The 15,799-nt window shown below is 42.5% G+C and overlaps 1 protein-coding gene across 2 annotated transcripts in view; it reads left to right on the forward strand.

Annotated features, from left to right (window-relative positions):
- LSAMP (limbic system associated membrane protein) overlaps nucleotides 1-13,077 on the forward strand; it is a 1,400,662-nt gene extending 1,387,585 nt beyond the window's left edge. For both annotated transcript variants that reach the window (XM_033146538.1, XM_033146539.1), the window contains one exon: nucleotides 12,613-13,077. In XM_033146538.1, the coding sequence (XP_033002429.1) occupies nucleotides 12,613-12,710 (98 nt within the window). In that variant the 3' untranslated portion in view covers nucleotides 12,711-13,077. The remainder of the gene's footprint in view (nucleotides 1-12,612) is intronic.
- The last annotated feature ends 2,722 nt before the right edge of the window (nucleotides 13,078-15,799 follow it).

Here is a 15,799-nt window from a genome sequence, read left to right on the forward strand (position 1 = left end):
AAAGTGAAAATACAGAAGTGTTCTCTGTCAATCTCTCCGTGTGGGCCATTGGGTAGGTAATTAGCGAGAACACATTGTACCCTTTGAAAAGTGTAGTATGGTTTAATGGACCACTGATATCTTCAGCTGTTTACTATTATCAATATGTTGCTTATGCAGCAACACTGAGACCTCCTGTCTAACACTGTTCCTTCCTATGACTCCACAAAGGTGAATGCTTTTTGAGCCTGAAGTGTGAATGGAACTTTAGATCAGGGGTAGGCGCTGTGATGCATTCTGACATGGTTTGACTAAAACTCCCATCATCCCTGACCATTGGTCATGCTGGTGGGGGTAATGAGAGTTTGAGTGCAGTAACCTCTGGAGGACACTACATTGGCTACCCCTGCCAACAAGTAAGATCAAGGAGAAAATGAAGTATGTGTTTTTTGTTTTTTTGTTTTTGCAAATTTAACAGTGAGAAAAGGAAAAGGAAAGAATTGTGAAAATTAATAATATGAAAGCAAAAGAAGAATACTAATAATTACCGCTAGCGCACATTAAAGATAGAATAAACATCAGTACATCCATCTTAAGTTAAACATACAGGTTGATATAAGCCCTCCAGATGTCCAAATAGGTATCCACATGACATTGATATCTATAAAGAAATATGTTGAAATGAAGCCAAGGCAGTTAGGTCCTCAGATCATTGCATGATAGACATTGGGTCTATTGAAGTGTAAATCCCTTCATGATCATAAGGGCTTGCAAAATCCGCTTTTGTTGTCCTTCCTGTCATTAATCCCTGTATGATGGGAATTTAATTTAAAAGTGCCTGAGCATCTGCAAATAGCAAGGATTTTGCCAATGCAAAATTGATACAGCAGCAACTTCAGACCAAAAAGAATATATCACTGCACAAGCCCACACCATATGCCTTCATGAGACATCTTCAGCACTGCATCTCAAACTCTATCTGTAATGGGCAGTACCTTCCTATGTTGTGGGGTCCAATGTGCCTGAAAATATTTATTTTGCTGGATTGATCTCAATTTCAAATCCAAAGGAACATTCCATATAAAATATTCTAATTCCCTGCTCCACATATATCTAAGTTCCTGAACTACTCTCTTGCAAAGTCCCATTAGCATTTATAAACAACAGCTATGGGTTCAACTTTCTGTAAGGAAAAACCTGATTTCTGCAGAAAAGCTGATTAATGTTTGCTCCAATTCAGCAGCGAAGTGTGGGTTTTCCCAGAGGAAAGCGACAGGACAAGCGGAAGTGTGGGCAAGCCCTTAGAATGAGAATAGGATGCAAACAGAGCATAATGAACTTGATGCTTCTAGCAATGAAATCAGGGATATTTTTCCCTGTATAGCAGAGAAGCAGGAGAAAAAAATCCCTAAGTGTAGCCTACTAAGTACCAGCTGCAAATCCCCAAAGCCTTGGAACTGAGTACAGAGCCTTGGAAGAAAGAAATTAATAACTTTCAAAGCATGACCTTGAAAATGGAATTAACAGTATCCCTCCCTTTTAAGCCTCCCTGATAATAAAGATTTCATCTTCAGAAACCCTGGCAAACAGAGTCAGCAGACTAGAAAAATGACTTCTAGCTGAGGTGCTGGCATGTGTAAAACCCCAAGCTCTTCAGGCTGCGGGGGGGGGGGGGGTGAAATATGTCCCTTCCTCTGTGTTTTTGCTCCAGCTGCATAACTTGTTTCTCTTTACCTACTTCTGCTTTGTTCCCAAGACACATCAAGGAACACAAGTAGGCACAAGCATTATTGTACACAACATCCTTTATGAACCTGGTGCCTTCCAGGTGGCTGGCTGGCGCTGGTGGGAGTTGTAGTCCAAAACTACTGGAGCACAGCAGGTTGGCGAAGGCTAACACACATCAATGCAAGAGTCCACGTTCAGATCTCCCTGGTGTTTCCAGTCTTCATCGTAAGAACCTAAGAAGAGCCTGCCAGATAAGGCCCATCTAGCCCAGCATCCTGCTCTCACAGTGGCCAACAAGATGCCCGTGGGAAGCCTAAAAGTAGGATATGAGTGCAACTACAATCTCCCCACTTGTAATTCCCACATCCATTCAGAGGCACATTTGCCAGGGCATTTTTTTAAACATATAAAGTGTGGTTGGGATTCTCCCCCTCAGTCCTCATGAATTCCCCCCCCCCACAAGTGAACTCAAAATCCTCTCCCTCAGTTGTGCCCTTTTCATTCTGCTTGGCCCCAGGTTATATCTGGTGAAAACAAAATTCGGATTTAGAAGTTGTTCATGTTTTCCTCTAGACCAGAGTTTACCAAACTTGGGTCTCTAGCTGTTGTTGGACTACAACTCCCATCATCCCTAGCTAGCAGGACCAGAGCTCAGGGATGATGGGAAATGTAGTCCAAAAACAGCTAGAGACCCAGGTTTGGGAAACCCAGCTCTAGACTCTGTGATTTAGGATTTGCCATTGTATTTTAAGCAAAACCTGGGCCTATGCAATTCATGTGGCTTAATTAGGCATGTTAACTTTGAGGCTAAGCTGGGCAGTGGCTTTTAACTTTACTTTAAGGGGGGAGAGGCTACCACTCTCACTACTTCATGACCAATGAGATGGTGGGTGGGGAGGTTCAGAGGCTTTGTGGGTGCCAGGTGAAGGCCTTAAGGATGTCACTTTGCCCACAGATGCTACATTGGTGGCTCCGGGCTTAAGCAATATACAAACTTCCTGTTTGATTCTCGTTGTTTCCAATTTTAGAAGATGTGTCATTTCTTAATAAGTTCTTCTTACATATGAGACTTATAGATCAGATAAGAGATCTGCTGCTCTTTAACTGCTGAACTATTAACAGATCAGTTCTTAAATGCTTGCCAGTTCCTTACTTGTGCCAATTCTCCACCTTGTGGCAAAAGAGTAGATTCTTGCTAAAGTACAGAGACCAAATGCTGGTGTGCCACTAGATGGCAGGCAACACCCGCTTTTGCAAAAGCAGTGAAAATCAGAGAGCTTGAAGCAATGTGTACTTTTTAGCAAAGCTCTGTTTGTTTGTTTTTTTAAGAAAGAACCAACCTCTCTGAATATCATGTAAATGCACCCTTACCCTGCCACATGTAAGTAAATATAAATCAGATTTATACACCTAATTACTAACACTTCTCATGGATTCCAGCCCCTATTTCTTTTTAAAACAGAACCTTTCCTACTGCATGCGAAGTGTGATATTGTGTTTAGAGTAGGTAGTATTACCACCTACAGATTTGCTAATCAACACTCCATTGCCCCAGGAGATTCATAACTTCTTCCTGGTAGCGCTGAGCTCAATTCTCACTTCGGGATCCTTTTTCTTGCCTTTGCCAGACTTCCAGTGTCAAGAAACATTTTTAAAAAGTGAATTTGCCACTACACCAGACAGGAACCCTTTTGTAACAACATACAAAACATGCAAGCTTTTCATAACACAAATGGTGAAACAGGCTGTATTTGGAATAGAATATACCTGTTTCTGCAGGCAAATGAAAATTGAGAATGTGTGATTCGTATTAGGGGCATGTAATAATGATTTAAACCGTCCTTCATTGTGCTGTTTGCTCATTAAAATTGATTCCATTTTGTTATCCATTCATTTGAATTTCACTGTAACCACTGGCAGTGGGCGAGAGGGGAGACTGAATCTCTCTCCCCAACTCGCAACTGCCATTGCTGCACAAAGAGAGAGAAAGTATGCATTTTTAATTGCAGACTTCATTCTCTCTCTTCTCGGGGCAGCAGGGAGGGCACACACAAAGTAGAAAAATAAGCTTTTTTCCTCCCCTTTATTCTCCCCACCTGAAGAGAGAGAAGGAAGACTTCCCCCTTTGTTTACCTCCTGCCTGCCTGCCACAGCAGTAATACGAACACAAGAAAGTTTGCAAAGCTCATTCCATGCTGATCCTTTCCACCTTGATGTCCCATCTGTCTCCCTTCATCCACCTCGTTCCCCCCCCCCACACCCTCGGTCTCACTCACCTACAAGCTCAGCCAAGCTATACCCTTCCCCTTCCAGTTTAGCCAAACCATAGCCCAGACAAGCCACAGAAGAATAGACAGGACAGACTGGGGCAGCTCAACAACTGTTCTGTTCTGCTGATACTTCTCTCCTCCCCGACCTCCTATATCACTGAGGCCGAAATTATGGCATCAGTGTGAGGTATGTACTGGCAGCCATAATGGTTGCTAGAGAGCTACCCCAGTTTATCCTACCTGCTCCTCTGTTGCTTGGCTGAGCTGCCTTCCCACTTCCTTACCTGCCTACCTGGGCCGCCCACCTGCTATTCTGTTGTCATGCTACAGTTTCCTCAACCACCTGTTGGCAGCCATGCAAACTGCAGCATGATGACATCCTTCCAATTCTATTATGTAGCAAGATAAGTTTTGCATTTGCTTTGGATGAACCCTGAATTCCAAATTGGAGTCTTCAGAGAGGGGTGTGACTTATCCAAAGACAGTGTCCTTCAAGGGTGTCCAAAGCAAATCAGTCTCTCCCTGAAGCTTCAGGAACAATTTGAAGGAGCACAAATGCCAGCAATGTAAGTGAGGAGAGTATAAGGTTTTGGTGGGTTTTTTTTTAACCTAAAGGGAATAACTTTAACATGTCTCTACTTATTTCCAATTACAATGCTTTTTGAAATGATTGTAGGAGTACTGATATCTTCTTACTGAACTTTGTACCTGTGTGTCTGTGGCAACAGAGAAAGTTGCAGTGATTAGGGCATCCAAGAATGGCTTGATAGGCAGCACCAGGAATGGCTGGGAGATGCCTGGTGTCCTACTGCTGCCTGTTCTTTGGGTGGCTGTTGGCACCAGCTCCCCAACCAGGTATGTGAAGTTCCATTGAATTCCCAGAATGTAAGTCAAACTCACCCAGCACTTACATACTGGCCACCTGGTAGAGTGAAGGGCAGAGCACCACTTTCCTGCTAAAGCAGGGGTTGGGAACTGGAACTGGCCAGCAGGCTAGATCCTGACCTTTCCCAACCACCACAGACCACTCTGACCAGTGGGATCAGTCACCATGGTAAGCAATTTTTTTGCCTTCATGGTTTGCAGGCAAAGGAAATGGAGTTTGCTGCCATCACGAATCAGCTGAAAACAAACCATATGGATAAAGGAAGTTTTCCACCTCAGGCTTCCAACCAGCTGATTGGTGCTTAGGGCAATCCCTACTTTGGACAGGAATTGACTGAAGTACAGTGTTCCTGATTGGGAACTCTGCAGAGCAGCTGATTCCAGCCTCACTTGCCCAGAAACAATACACCTTAAGGCTCTCAGTTGTTCCTTGGCAGTCACATCTTGAGCTGCACCACACCTAATGTTACATATGATATGTGCAATGGGATGTTCTTCCCTGCTCCTCCTGCTACACACCTTCTGAATCTGTTAGAAGGGTTCCCACAACCCCCTGGAGAGATTTGGGGAGGCTACAGAGAATTCACAGAGGGGAAAGAGTAGGGGACGTCCTGTTATGCAGGTAGAAATTCTTACACTGATGGGACACATTGGTTGATTTTCACCCAAAAGGTATCAAACAAGCAAATAATGAAAAAACAAAACGCCTAAAAATGCCTGCACACTCTAACCTCTACACCTATCCATCTGATTTTTTCCCCGGTTACGTACCTAGAAACATGGCTACAACATGGGCCAATTTATACAAATCCCACCCACCCCGAATCCCAAGGGGTAAGTGAATCTTTGTCTCCCAAACTTTAAAAACTCACATTGCATTTTTAAAAAATATCTGCACCCATCTGTCTGTATATTGGTAGGGAGTTATGTCTGCAAATTCGGTCTGATTTCAAAAACCAAAATATTATATGCAATGATACTTTTTAAAAACAAAAAACAAAACTCAACATGTAAAGGCTACTTGCATGTGTACATGCAAATGTGTGTGCGCGCACACAAGCCCAGCACCTATTTGTCTGAAATTAGTTTGGCATCATCCATAGGGACACCTGTGCCTACAATTTTCATTGAATCATCATTAAAATATTGTGCCTGTTTGTTGCTCTCCCCATTATTGCAATGAGACTACGCAAAGCATCGTATTTTGAGACGTTTTGATTTGAATCCAATACATAGTGAGTTTCCTCCAAAGCAGTCCAAGCTGAATCATCTCACTTTCTGAAGTGCCAAAGTGGGATCAGAACTGAATCTTGTCTCGTATATGCCCCTAGTGATTTTCCATTTACTAATTCCACAACCTCTCTACACAGCGTATTCCACCTACTTTTTATTAACCTGCAAGTTCCTTACTGTTTGCTAAGATCTACATCTCTTTACCTTACAACGGAGTATTCTTGAAATTAAGAATGCTAAGCTATTTGAAGCCCTTTCTCCCTTTCCATTCACATTTCATCAATCAAATAAAATTCTCAGTGGTAAAAAATTAAAAACAACAATTCAAACAATGCTTGAAATGTGAATTGTGAATTGTTAGGTTTGAAAAACTTTACGACTGGGCAGGTTTGTAAGGAAACAGCAGCATGTTGCCATTACAGAGCAGGGAAATTTGGCATGCTGTGTCTTTGGGTTTGAAATGAATTAGCAAGAATTAAATTGACCATTTGGCTGTGAGCATTTGGCTATGTCAAGGTTTGTAAAGGATCAGAGGACAGGGAATTAGTTTGCCCAAAACTTGCTCACATTACAATTCTAGAAAAGGCAAATGCTGCCCCATAGCAACAGATAGTTTCTTTAAAATGCAACAAACATTTTCCAGTCTTGCTCAAAGGGCTTTTCTCACTATATTTATTAGCCATGTTGTAGTGAGAGATAGAATGCAGCAGGTGGCACCAAAGGCTACAAAATCATCTGTCAGTGCTTCCCCCTCTCTTCCCCTCTCACTCACTTCCTCCCCTGTTTTGATCAAGAGTTCTAACGGCATAAAGAAGAAAACACCAGTCAACATTTTGCTGATAAAAGCATGCATGGCATAGCCAGGAGTTTTGCTGGGTGGGCAGGCTCTTGTTAGGAGGGGACAGGCTTTTGTTACCCCCCCCCCACACACACTACACTACTATGTGTGGTAGCATTGCCATAACTGCATTACAGTATAAGATAACAAAGACTTGCAGGATGGTAGGATCTGTCCTGGGTAGTTTGCATTGGAGTTGTGTTTCTTATTTTAAAATTCTGTTTGAACCAGAGATGGCTATTGAAGGAAAATTGAACAGATGCTTACATAATTTCTAAGAAGCCTCACAGAACTATTCATGCATCCATTCTGGGACACTGATTCATGCTGCTCCTATAGAAACTGTATTTCATGCTGTTGCTTTTTGTTTCCCCCTGGCAGTTTCTTAAGCTTTATGCTGTTTCTCCTTCGAGAAGATATGACTCATGTTAAGTACAAGAGCTATGGGTTCAGGGCTAAAGCTGTGTGAGTGTGGAAGACTTATAATTGAAAACTAATAGCTTGATTTCTCGTAATATTTTATGGTAAAGTAGGGCTTAAATCAGATTTGGGTTAATTATTAGACCACTGGAATGATGACTGACTGCTAGGGCAGCTTACCGTAGACCTAGGCCCCATCTGCATTATATATTCCCAGGGGAGTTTAGCAATCAAGCCCTCTTACAAGGGAACTCTGGGAAATGTAGTTCTGTGAAGGGAATAGGGGTCTCCCTAACAAACTAGGATTCTTTGGCAGAAGCCATGAACGTTTAACGTAGTATAATACTGCTTTAAAGATATAGTGCAGATGGGAGTTTCGTGCTGCTCAGGTATGCAGGTTTTGTAAGTACAGTACCCAATTGATGTATTCCGCATCAAAATAACACTCCATATTATTTTCCCATTTAATCCAGATGTACCATTTCCAAACAAAAATCTGGTAAATTAAAAAAACAACAACACAGAAACAATAACTCCAGATTAAATAGGGGGTTTGGAGAGAATGAGATAATATTTTGATGAGGATGATGCCATGTGGATGCTGGGGGGGGGGGAGGTTGCACTTATAACTCATGTCAAGTCCACAGTTCTGCCCGTGGAAATTCCCTAAATCTTCTTGACTCAGTACTAGCTCCAATAAGCCAGGAAAGCAAAAGTGTACTTAAAGAAAGTGAGCAGTCAGAGAGAGAGAGAATATCCATTCTATACATTTTGTATGTTTCTTGAATATCCAGATAGGTTCCCCAATGTTTATCTTAAGTATGCCGGCTCAGTTGGTGGCATGCTTAATAATGTCGGAATAATGTTAATAATCTCAGCATGTGTACACTTGCAATATATACTGTTTGAAAATTGTTTCATGCCGTTTTAGTCTTGCAGGACAGGTAGGTCCAAGAATTCAGAGCCTGCTTGTATCATTTTGAATGCAGGAAGGGGCTACTTAAGCACACTACGAGGGAATTGGTTGTTACGTGCTTACTTGTGGGGGAGGGAAGTATAATAACCTGCAGCACTATCCTATTCATCACCAGTTTACGTGTATAATTCAGAAGTGGTCGTGCTTGCCTCCGATGACTCAGAAGTGGTCCGTGTAGCGGCAAGGGTTTGGCAGCATCGCTCAGCTGAGTTCCAAACACTGAATGTTACTAATGGTGCTTGAGATGGGGAGCAGTGAGACACTGGGAACTTAGTGCAATGGGGGTACACTGCAGGCATGGTGGCAGGAATGTTGGATAGGCTCTACGGCCATGCAGCACCACTCTGAGCTCCCCATCGCCTCCCACTCTGAGGAACTAGCAGCGATGCTCTGTGTTTGGAGAACCTGCACTGTCCCACCAACTGCTGCTGCTGCTGTGACTTTAGCATCTCATGGTCACATGGGGGATCTATCTGAGTGAAATTACCTTAGCATAAAAGATCACCGCATCAGAAGAAAATTTAGTTTGCCCCGTCCCTGAGCAGAGTGTGGAGGCCCTCACTCTCCACATGAAGATGGAAGAAAAGATATACTAAGCAGCTGTGTCAGAAAAAAATATATTCAAATGCTAGTACAGTGGTGCCCCGCTAGACGGAAATAATTCGTCTTGCGAAAATTTTCGTCTAGCGGGTTTTTCGTCTAGCAAAGCGGCAATGACAGCCGCGCTCCGCTAAACGAAAAAAAAAGACGAAAATTTTTCGTCTTGCGAAGCAGCCCCATAGACTTTTTCGTCTTGCGGGGCAGCTTCCGCTAGACGAATGCCGTTCGTCTAGCGAGTTTTTCGTCTAGCGAGGCATTCGTCTAGCGGGGCACCACTGTATAGGATAATACATTAACCAATTTACACTGTAAAATCATCTCAAGGCATTTCTGATTCATAGGATCTTTGATACCATATTTTGTTGAAGATGCCAAAATGGACGAAGCATATAGAAAGATCCCTGCAGGATCAGGCCAAAGGCCTGTCTAGTCCAGCATCCTATTCTCACAATAGCACTGTAAACAGAATTGTGTTGATCCCATAGTCTAAGGGCACATTGCCAAAGCTCAGCATGTTTGGGCTTGGTCAGTGTCTGTATGGGAGACCTCCTAGAAACACCTTGTATACCCCACTGAGTTCTATGATGGCTATTGAAATTTAAATGTGCATACAAACAGTCTGCTATTCAGCAAATACTATATTATTAATAATGTTAATTCGAGGCCTGATGACACCATACAATACCCACCACACAACAAATACTAGCATACCCGTCAACTGCCCCAGAAAAAATGGGACATGCCATTTTTTTTCCTTTGAAAGCTCAGCAGCCATTGGGGGTTACTTCCTCTAGCACGATTTTGGGATAAGACTCCACCTCCAAAAAATGTTTCTTTTCAGGTCTGTGGTCTTACGCGGTTCCCTAAAACATGTGTCTTTGAATGTCATGCCTGAAAAAACCCTTTTCTGAGTCTGTGATCTCTCTACAATACCAGAAGTCCAATTCCTACCTTGTGTAGAATAGACCTCCTGATAAGATTATATCTGTAGGAGGGCCTCACCTGCAGAACTCAGACATCAATTAGGTATATAAGGAATGAGACAATATTTTACGTATCCTAGTCCCAAACTGTATAGGGCCTTATGCACCAAAACCAGCTTCTTGACCTTAGCCTGGTAGCTAATTAGAAGGCAGTGCAATGGCCTTGCATTTTTTCAGTCATCCTCTCCTGGGGAAAGAGGGAGTGGGGTAATTTGCTGTGTTGAGTTGTCACTGTTGTCAAGGTGTAGCAGCATTCCCTGTCCAACAGTAGAATTATCTGTAGTAGAATTCACATAACTATGGTTTTGATCCAAATGTATATGTGTACAGCAGGTAAGACAGTGCTCCTATCCTTGTGAGTTTATCAGCAATCTTACTGAGTAGCTGTTTTGTGAGGAGGGGGCAGGAGTGGATTTCATTCAGTCCTCTGCTCCTCCACCCAAATACTTAATCAATAACAAATATCCGTTTTTTTCTGAGCAGGGCTTCCTGCATACAGCCTTGGAAGCTAGACTGGGGAAGAGCACTTCATAGAGCATTTGTTTGGCCCCACATTTCTCTAGCTAGCAAGAGATAAGCTAGAGAGGATTCTTCAGAATAGCTGAGGTTCAGGTTGGAGCAAAGGATTCTATTGTATTTATATAATGCAAAATGTAACGTCGACTGATTCACAGGCATATATTGGAGGGTGTACAGAGCTGCCACTACAGGGAATACCAAACAGAATCTCTGCCTAGAGATCATTCCAGGCAGGAGAGTAGCAAATGGGAAGCTGAATGAAAGGACGTCCATCGTGTTAGCAGTTATTATTCCTGTTGTGATTCTGCATTATTTGTTGTTGCGGCAGTGAACGCCTTCCATTTCCCCCACCCTTGTAAAAATCAAAGCTTTGCTGGCATTCCTGTTGCTCCTTCCCATAGGACTTGCACTGCAGGAGCATAAACGTTACATTGAAATAATTCCCCCTCCCGATTACCAGATAAATAATTACGCAGCCTCCCCTGGGATTGAAGGCATTTGCTGATTGGTTCCATGTTTTATTGATTAGAGTGCTGTGATGAATCAGCCCCGGAGGAGCCAGCGTCTGGCTGTAAGCAGACGGTCATCAATGTGCAGAATTATAACGAGTCCTGGCATTCAAGGGCCACTACACACAGGGAGAGCAAACAGGTGGACCACACTGCATCCCAAGGAAGCAAGGAGGGAACAAAAGCTCAAAGAGAGAGCCACTGCTCAGTCTCTCCCTCTGCCCCCCACATGACTTTCTGACAGGAAATGGGGACCAGTCCTTAAAGGGTGGCTGATAACTTTCCCAGTAGCTTGTGATCCATTCCTTAGTGGGAGAAACAGTCAGTTACCAGCAAAAAACAGATATCAATCCCAACTCCACCTTCTTCAACTCAGTGTGATGCTGGAGGCGGATTGCTGTTTGTTCCAATTCCACGGCAAAGAGTGTGTTTTCCAGGAGAAAGCTGTGCGGCAAACTGATCAGAGCTGTGCTTTCTAACCACAAGACAAGATGAAGTGTGGATGAACATTAATTCGCATGATAATGAAACTTATATGAGGAAAATATATAAATCATAAATATATAAATAAAAAATCTATAAATCCTTTGAACAGCTTGCATCCTACATACTGCAATGACCCCCTACTTCCCTGTGCTCTGGATCTAAGATCAGGCCCTGAACTACACCATCCATGACATATGGGGATTTGAAGGATTTCTTAGTAGCTGTCACACAACACTGACTGAGTACAAACAGATGATTCTGAGGTTTGCCCTCCCATCTCAAAGTAACTAGCTTGTGTCTATCATCTTGCATGGTACATATTTGGCATATATGATAGAGATAGATAGATAGATAGATAGATAGATAGATAGATAGATAGATAGATAGATGGTAGGTAGGTAGATTAGATAGATAGCCTTATGCTTTACAAAGCAACATATGGTTGTCCTTCTCCTAAAATCCTTGCCAGGCAGGCCATTCATAGTGTGTGTGTGTGTGTGTGTGTGTGGACAGTGGTACCTCGGTTTTCAAACGTCTTCATTGACAAACAACTCGAATGGTCTTCTGGAACTGATTACATTCGAAAACAGAGCTCCCACTGTATATATGTGGATACAAATCTGAATTCAAAATATTGAGGGGTTGGGCTCCAAAAGGAAATAATGGACAGGATTCACTTAACAAGTCCTATCGGCAGAAGCCCTGCGCAAGGACTTCCATTTTTTTTAATGCAGTTCTCCCAATTGGTCTGAGAACCCCTGGAACAGTATGTGTGGGAAGAAGAGTGGGGTTGTTCTGTCTGGCAAGCAACAATGTATATGCAAATGGAATATTTGTCATGTCAAATTCCACCCAACGGCATTTCTCTCTCCTTCGTATATCTACTCATCTCTGGAATTGGTTATAAGGCATTTTTGGGTTGCCTTGGGTAAGTTAAAGTGACCTCAAATTTAATAAACAATAATAAATAATAAGATCAACACATTAAAACATGGTGCTGCCATACTTTTATTTTAACTACTCCCATTCTGATTTCTCCTGGCAGGAGACACAAAAAATACAGGGGCAGGGGAGACGGACCTTATCTGCTAAAGAGTATGGCTTTTCCTTTGTATTTCTCTTTGTGTATAGTTTGTATGTAATCCCCCACCCCCTATTTTTTTGTCTTCTTTCTCTCGTCCCATAGGACCTGGTACAGGGATAGCAGGCAATGGATCAATGTGTCTGGCCGTACCACTGTGGCTCTTGGCAGCTTCCGTGCTCTGCCTACTCAGCAAATGTTAATAACATCCGAATTTTAAAAAAAAGGAAAAAAATATTAAAAACCCAGCAACAACAAGAACAACACACAAAGCAAAACAAAAATATGTGTCATACAGGAGACAGAGCAAGAGAGAGAGAAAGAGAGAGAGAGAGAGAGAACGGGGGAAAGGACAGTTTCTTTCACAATTTTATGTGTGTACCGCAACAAAGGGGGAAAATTTCAGTGAAGAAGATTCAGCAACATTTATTCCAACAAACTGTCAAGTCACTGACCACCCAGGAGTAAGGAAGCCTAGATGGATCACTCTATGGAGACTGGATCCTGCCAAGGATGCCAAGATGCTGTAAAAAAGAAATATCAACAATGAAATTATTGTTATTCTCTCCATTCCCTCATATCATTTCCTTCCTTCCTTCCTTCCTTCCTTCCTTCCTTCCTTCCTGGAAAGAGATGGCCTTTGCTTTGGTGTTGATAGTGACAACATTTTGATTGGCATGCTCATTTCTTAAACTGATACTTAACATTTTCAGATTTCCGGCAAACAGTGATGCAAATTTCTGTAGCATACTGGTGTCCCATGAAGAAACTCCATGTGGTCCTTTGTTTTCTGCTTCCACTATTAAGCTCTCCCATGTTTTCCTTTGTACCTTAAACCCACAATGTTTTGATTATGTGGAAACATACCAACATTAATCATCTGCCCTCTTGTTCTTAACAGGCCTTGCTTTCTCTCACAAGTGTGTGTGTGTTCACAGACGGGCAGGCATGAGTGTATCTGTGTGCGTGTCTCTCTCTCAAAAGCATGCAAAGGGGGCAGCCCCTGTGTACATAAGCTCATCATGCTGTAGATAATGACTTGCTGTGTACATGAGTTCAAACATTAGCTTGGATGTGAACGCAGGGGAGCAAGGACATGAGCAAAGTCTTCCCCAGCAGATTTTTGCCTCAACTTCTTTTTTTGTGATCCCAGTTTGGAGGAGCTGATCCTTAGCCTTCTCCTGTTCTCCAACTGAATTCATCATGGTAGCTTTCAAATGGAATGTATATATTGTCCCTGTTTTAACTCTTCAGTTTTCTTTTATCAGAGCAGGACTGGCGAGCCTCCAAGGCCATAGATAGATAGCCAAGTCCCAAAGAGGCTGCTGAATGAATGAAGATTTGAGGTTGTCAAAGTCTGGAATGAGAGAAGGTTGAATGAGATTAGATCTATTACATCTCACAACGTGGATAAATGTTTGGTAAATTTCTTGTAACTGCACAGCCCATTGTTCAGAAGGCTTGTTCTGTCCTCTGCCCTCAGGCAAGGCAGTATCAGGATCTGCTGAGTGGCTTGGTCAAGGCCAAGCAGGCTCTGTGCATAAAAGACCAATGGTCTGGAGTCAAAGAAATGAGGGAAATCAACAGAATCCAGGAGGTTCAGCAGAAGGTCCAGGAAGCCAGAGAGATTAACTTCGGGACAAAGAGAAGAATTCCTGAAGAAAGGCTGCTGCAGCCTGTAGATCAGAGTTTCCCAAATTTGGGTCTCCAGCTGCTGTTGGACTACAACTCCCATCATCCCTAGCTAGCAGAACCAGTGGTCAGGGATGATGGGAACTGTAGTCTGAAAACAGCTAGATATCCAATTTTGGGAAACCCTGCTGTAGACAAATGATATTGCACCAGCCACTGCTACTTACAGCATGTGTAGCATGGCTACACAAAGCCCTAGCATTGCTCTATCCCAGGCATCCCCAACCTGCGGCCCTCCAGATGTTTTGGCCTACAACTCCCATGATCCCTAGCTAACAGGACCAGTGGTCAGGGATGATGGGAATTGTAGTCCAAAGCATCTGGAGGGCTGAAGTTTGGAGGTGCCTGCTCTATCCCTTCGTCTTTTTCATTCAGCCTTTTTGTTATTCTTAACTTGCGCTGGTGGGCATCTTTTCTGTGTGTGAACTGAAATAGATGGGGCAAACTGGTAACTGGGAGATCTCAGACTTGATAGGATGACTAGAGGAAAGCAAAACAAAACAAAAAACAACAATGAAAATCCCTTTCCATTAGGGATTTTATCTCACAATGGTTCTAAAATTATTAATTTTGTGGTTAGTAACCATTATGACCCCTGAGCCTGATCAGCTTTCCATTCTTTCGTTCCTCTGATTAGAAATCTCAGGAAGGTGCACTGTACTCAACACTCAGCAATATATAGCCATTCTATAAAGCCAACTTTCTTATGACTAGAGTAAATACAAATAGAAATCTGCCAGAAAGAACAAAGTATTTCTATTACTGCCATCGTTTTGACTTTATACTCTTCAAATAACCAGAAATACACTTAGAAAGTTTCTATGGTTTCAAACTTAGGAAAGCCATCTCCCCAAACCTGAGCAGACGTCTCCTTGCAAAAAGAAGTTAAAAAAAGATTTGACAGGCAACTACTATCCACTTGGTTTTTTAGTGTAAACTTTTCCCCTTTTATTTTTTACTGTGGTTGGCTCTTGGCATTCCTACCACAGAAGTAATCCAAGTGCAGGGGATTAATTGGATGCTCATTATAAATTGCAGATGGAGATGGAGAAGAGATTGTGTGTCTCAAGCCACGTCACTAAGAGGGGTCTGTGAATCCCTGGTGTGAGTTGGAACCTTATCTTTCAGTAACTGAGTCACCTTTGTTTATTTCAGTACTTTACTTGCACTGGTTTGTCATTGAAAACTGGGCAGATATGAAACTAACAGTTGCATGTAATTCCCATTCCTGATGCCAAATATCTCAGAAAGGGCAAGCTGAACTACTTATAAATTCCTGGCCCAAAGAGGCTGCCTGTAATTTTTAGAGATTGCAAGTGTAACTGGCAGCAAGAATATAACATGAATATAATATGCCCATGTCATGTGTTGATTAAAGGAAAACGAGTGCCCTTCATAGCTTATTGTCAAACCCATGGTAAAAGTACCAGCCTTTTGCCCCAGCCACAGATTTGGTTAGACCTCACAAGTGCAATCCAATTGTATGGTCTCCATAAAAGGGGTGGGTTCTGAAAAACAACACTAAAATTGATATAAATGCTTCTTTCTCTTTGCGGAATTGTAGATTCCTCATCTACAAGGATGCAGTGGGAGGGATGCA

Source organism: Lacerta agilis, chromosome 4 (assembly GCF_009819535.1).
Source record: "Lacerta agilis isolate rLacAgi1 chromosome 4, rLacAgi1.pri, whole genome shotgun sequence".
Taxonomy (NCBI): Eukaryota; Metazoa; Chordata; class Lepidosauria; order Squamata; family Lacertidae; genus Lacerta; species Lacerta agilis.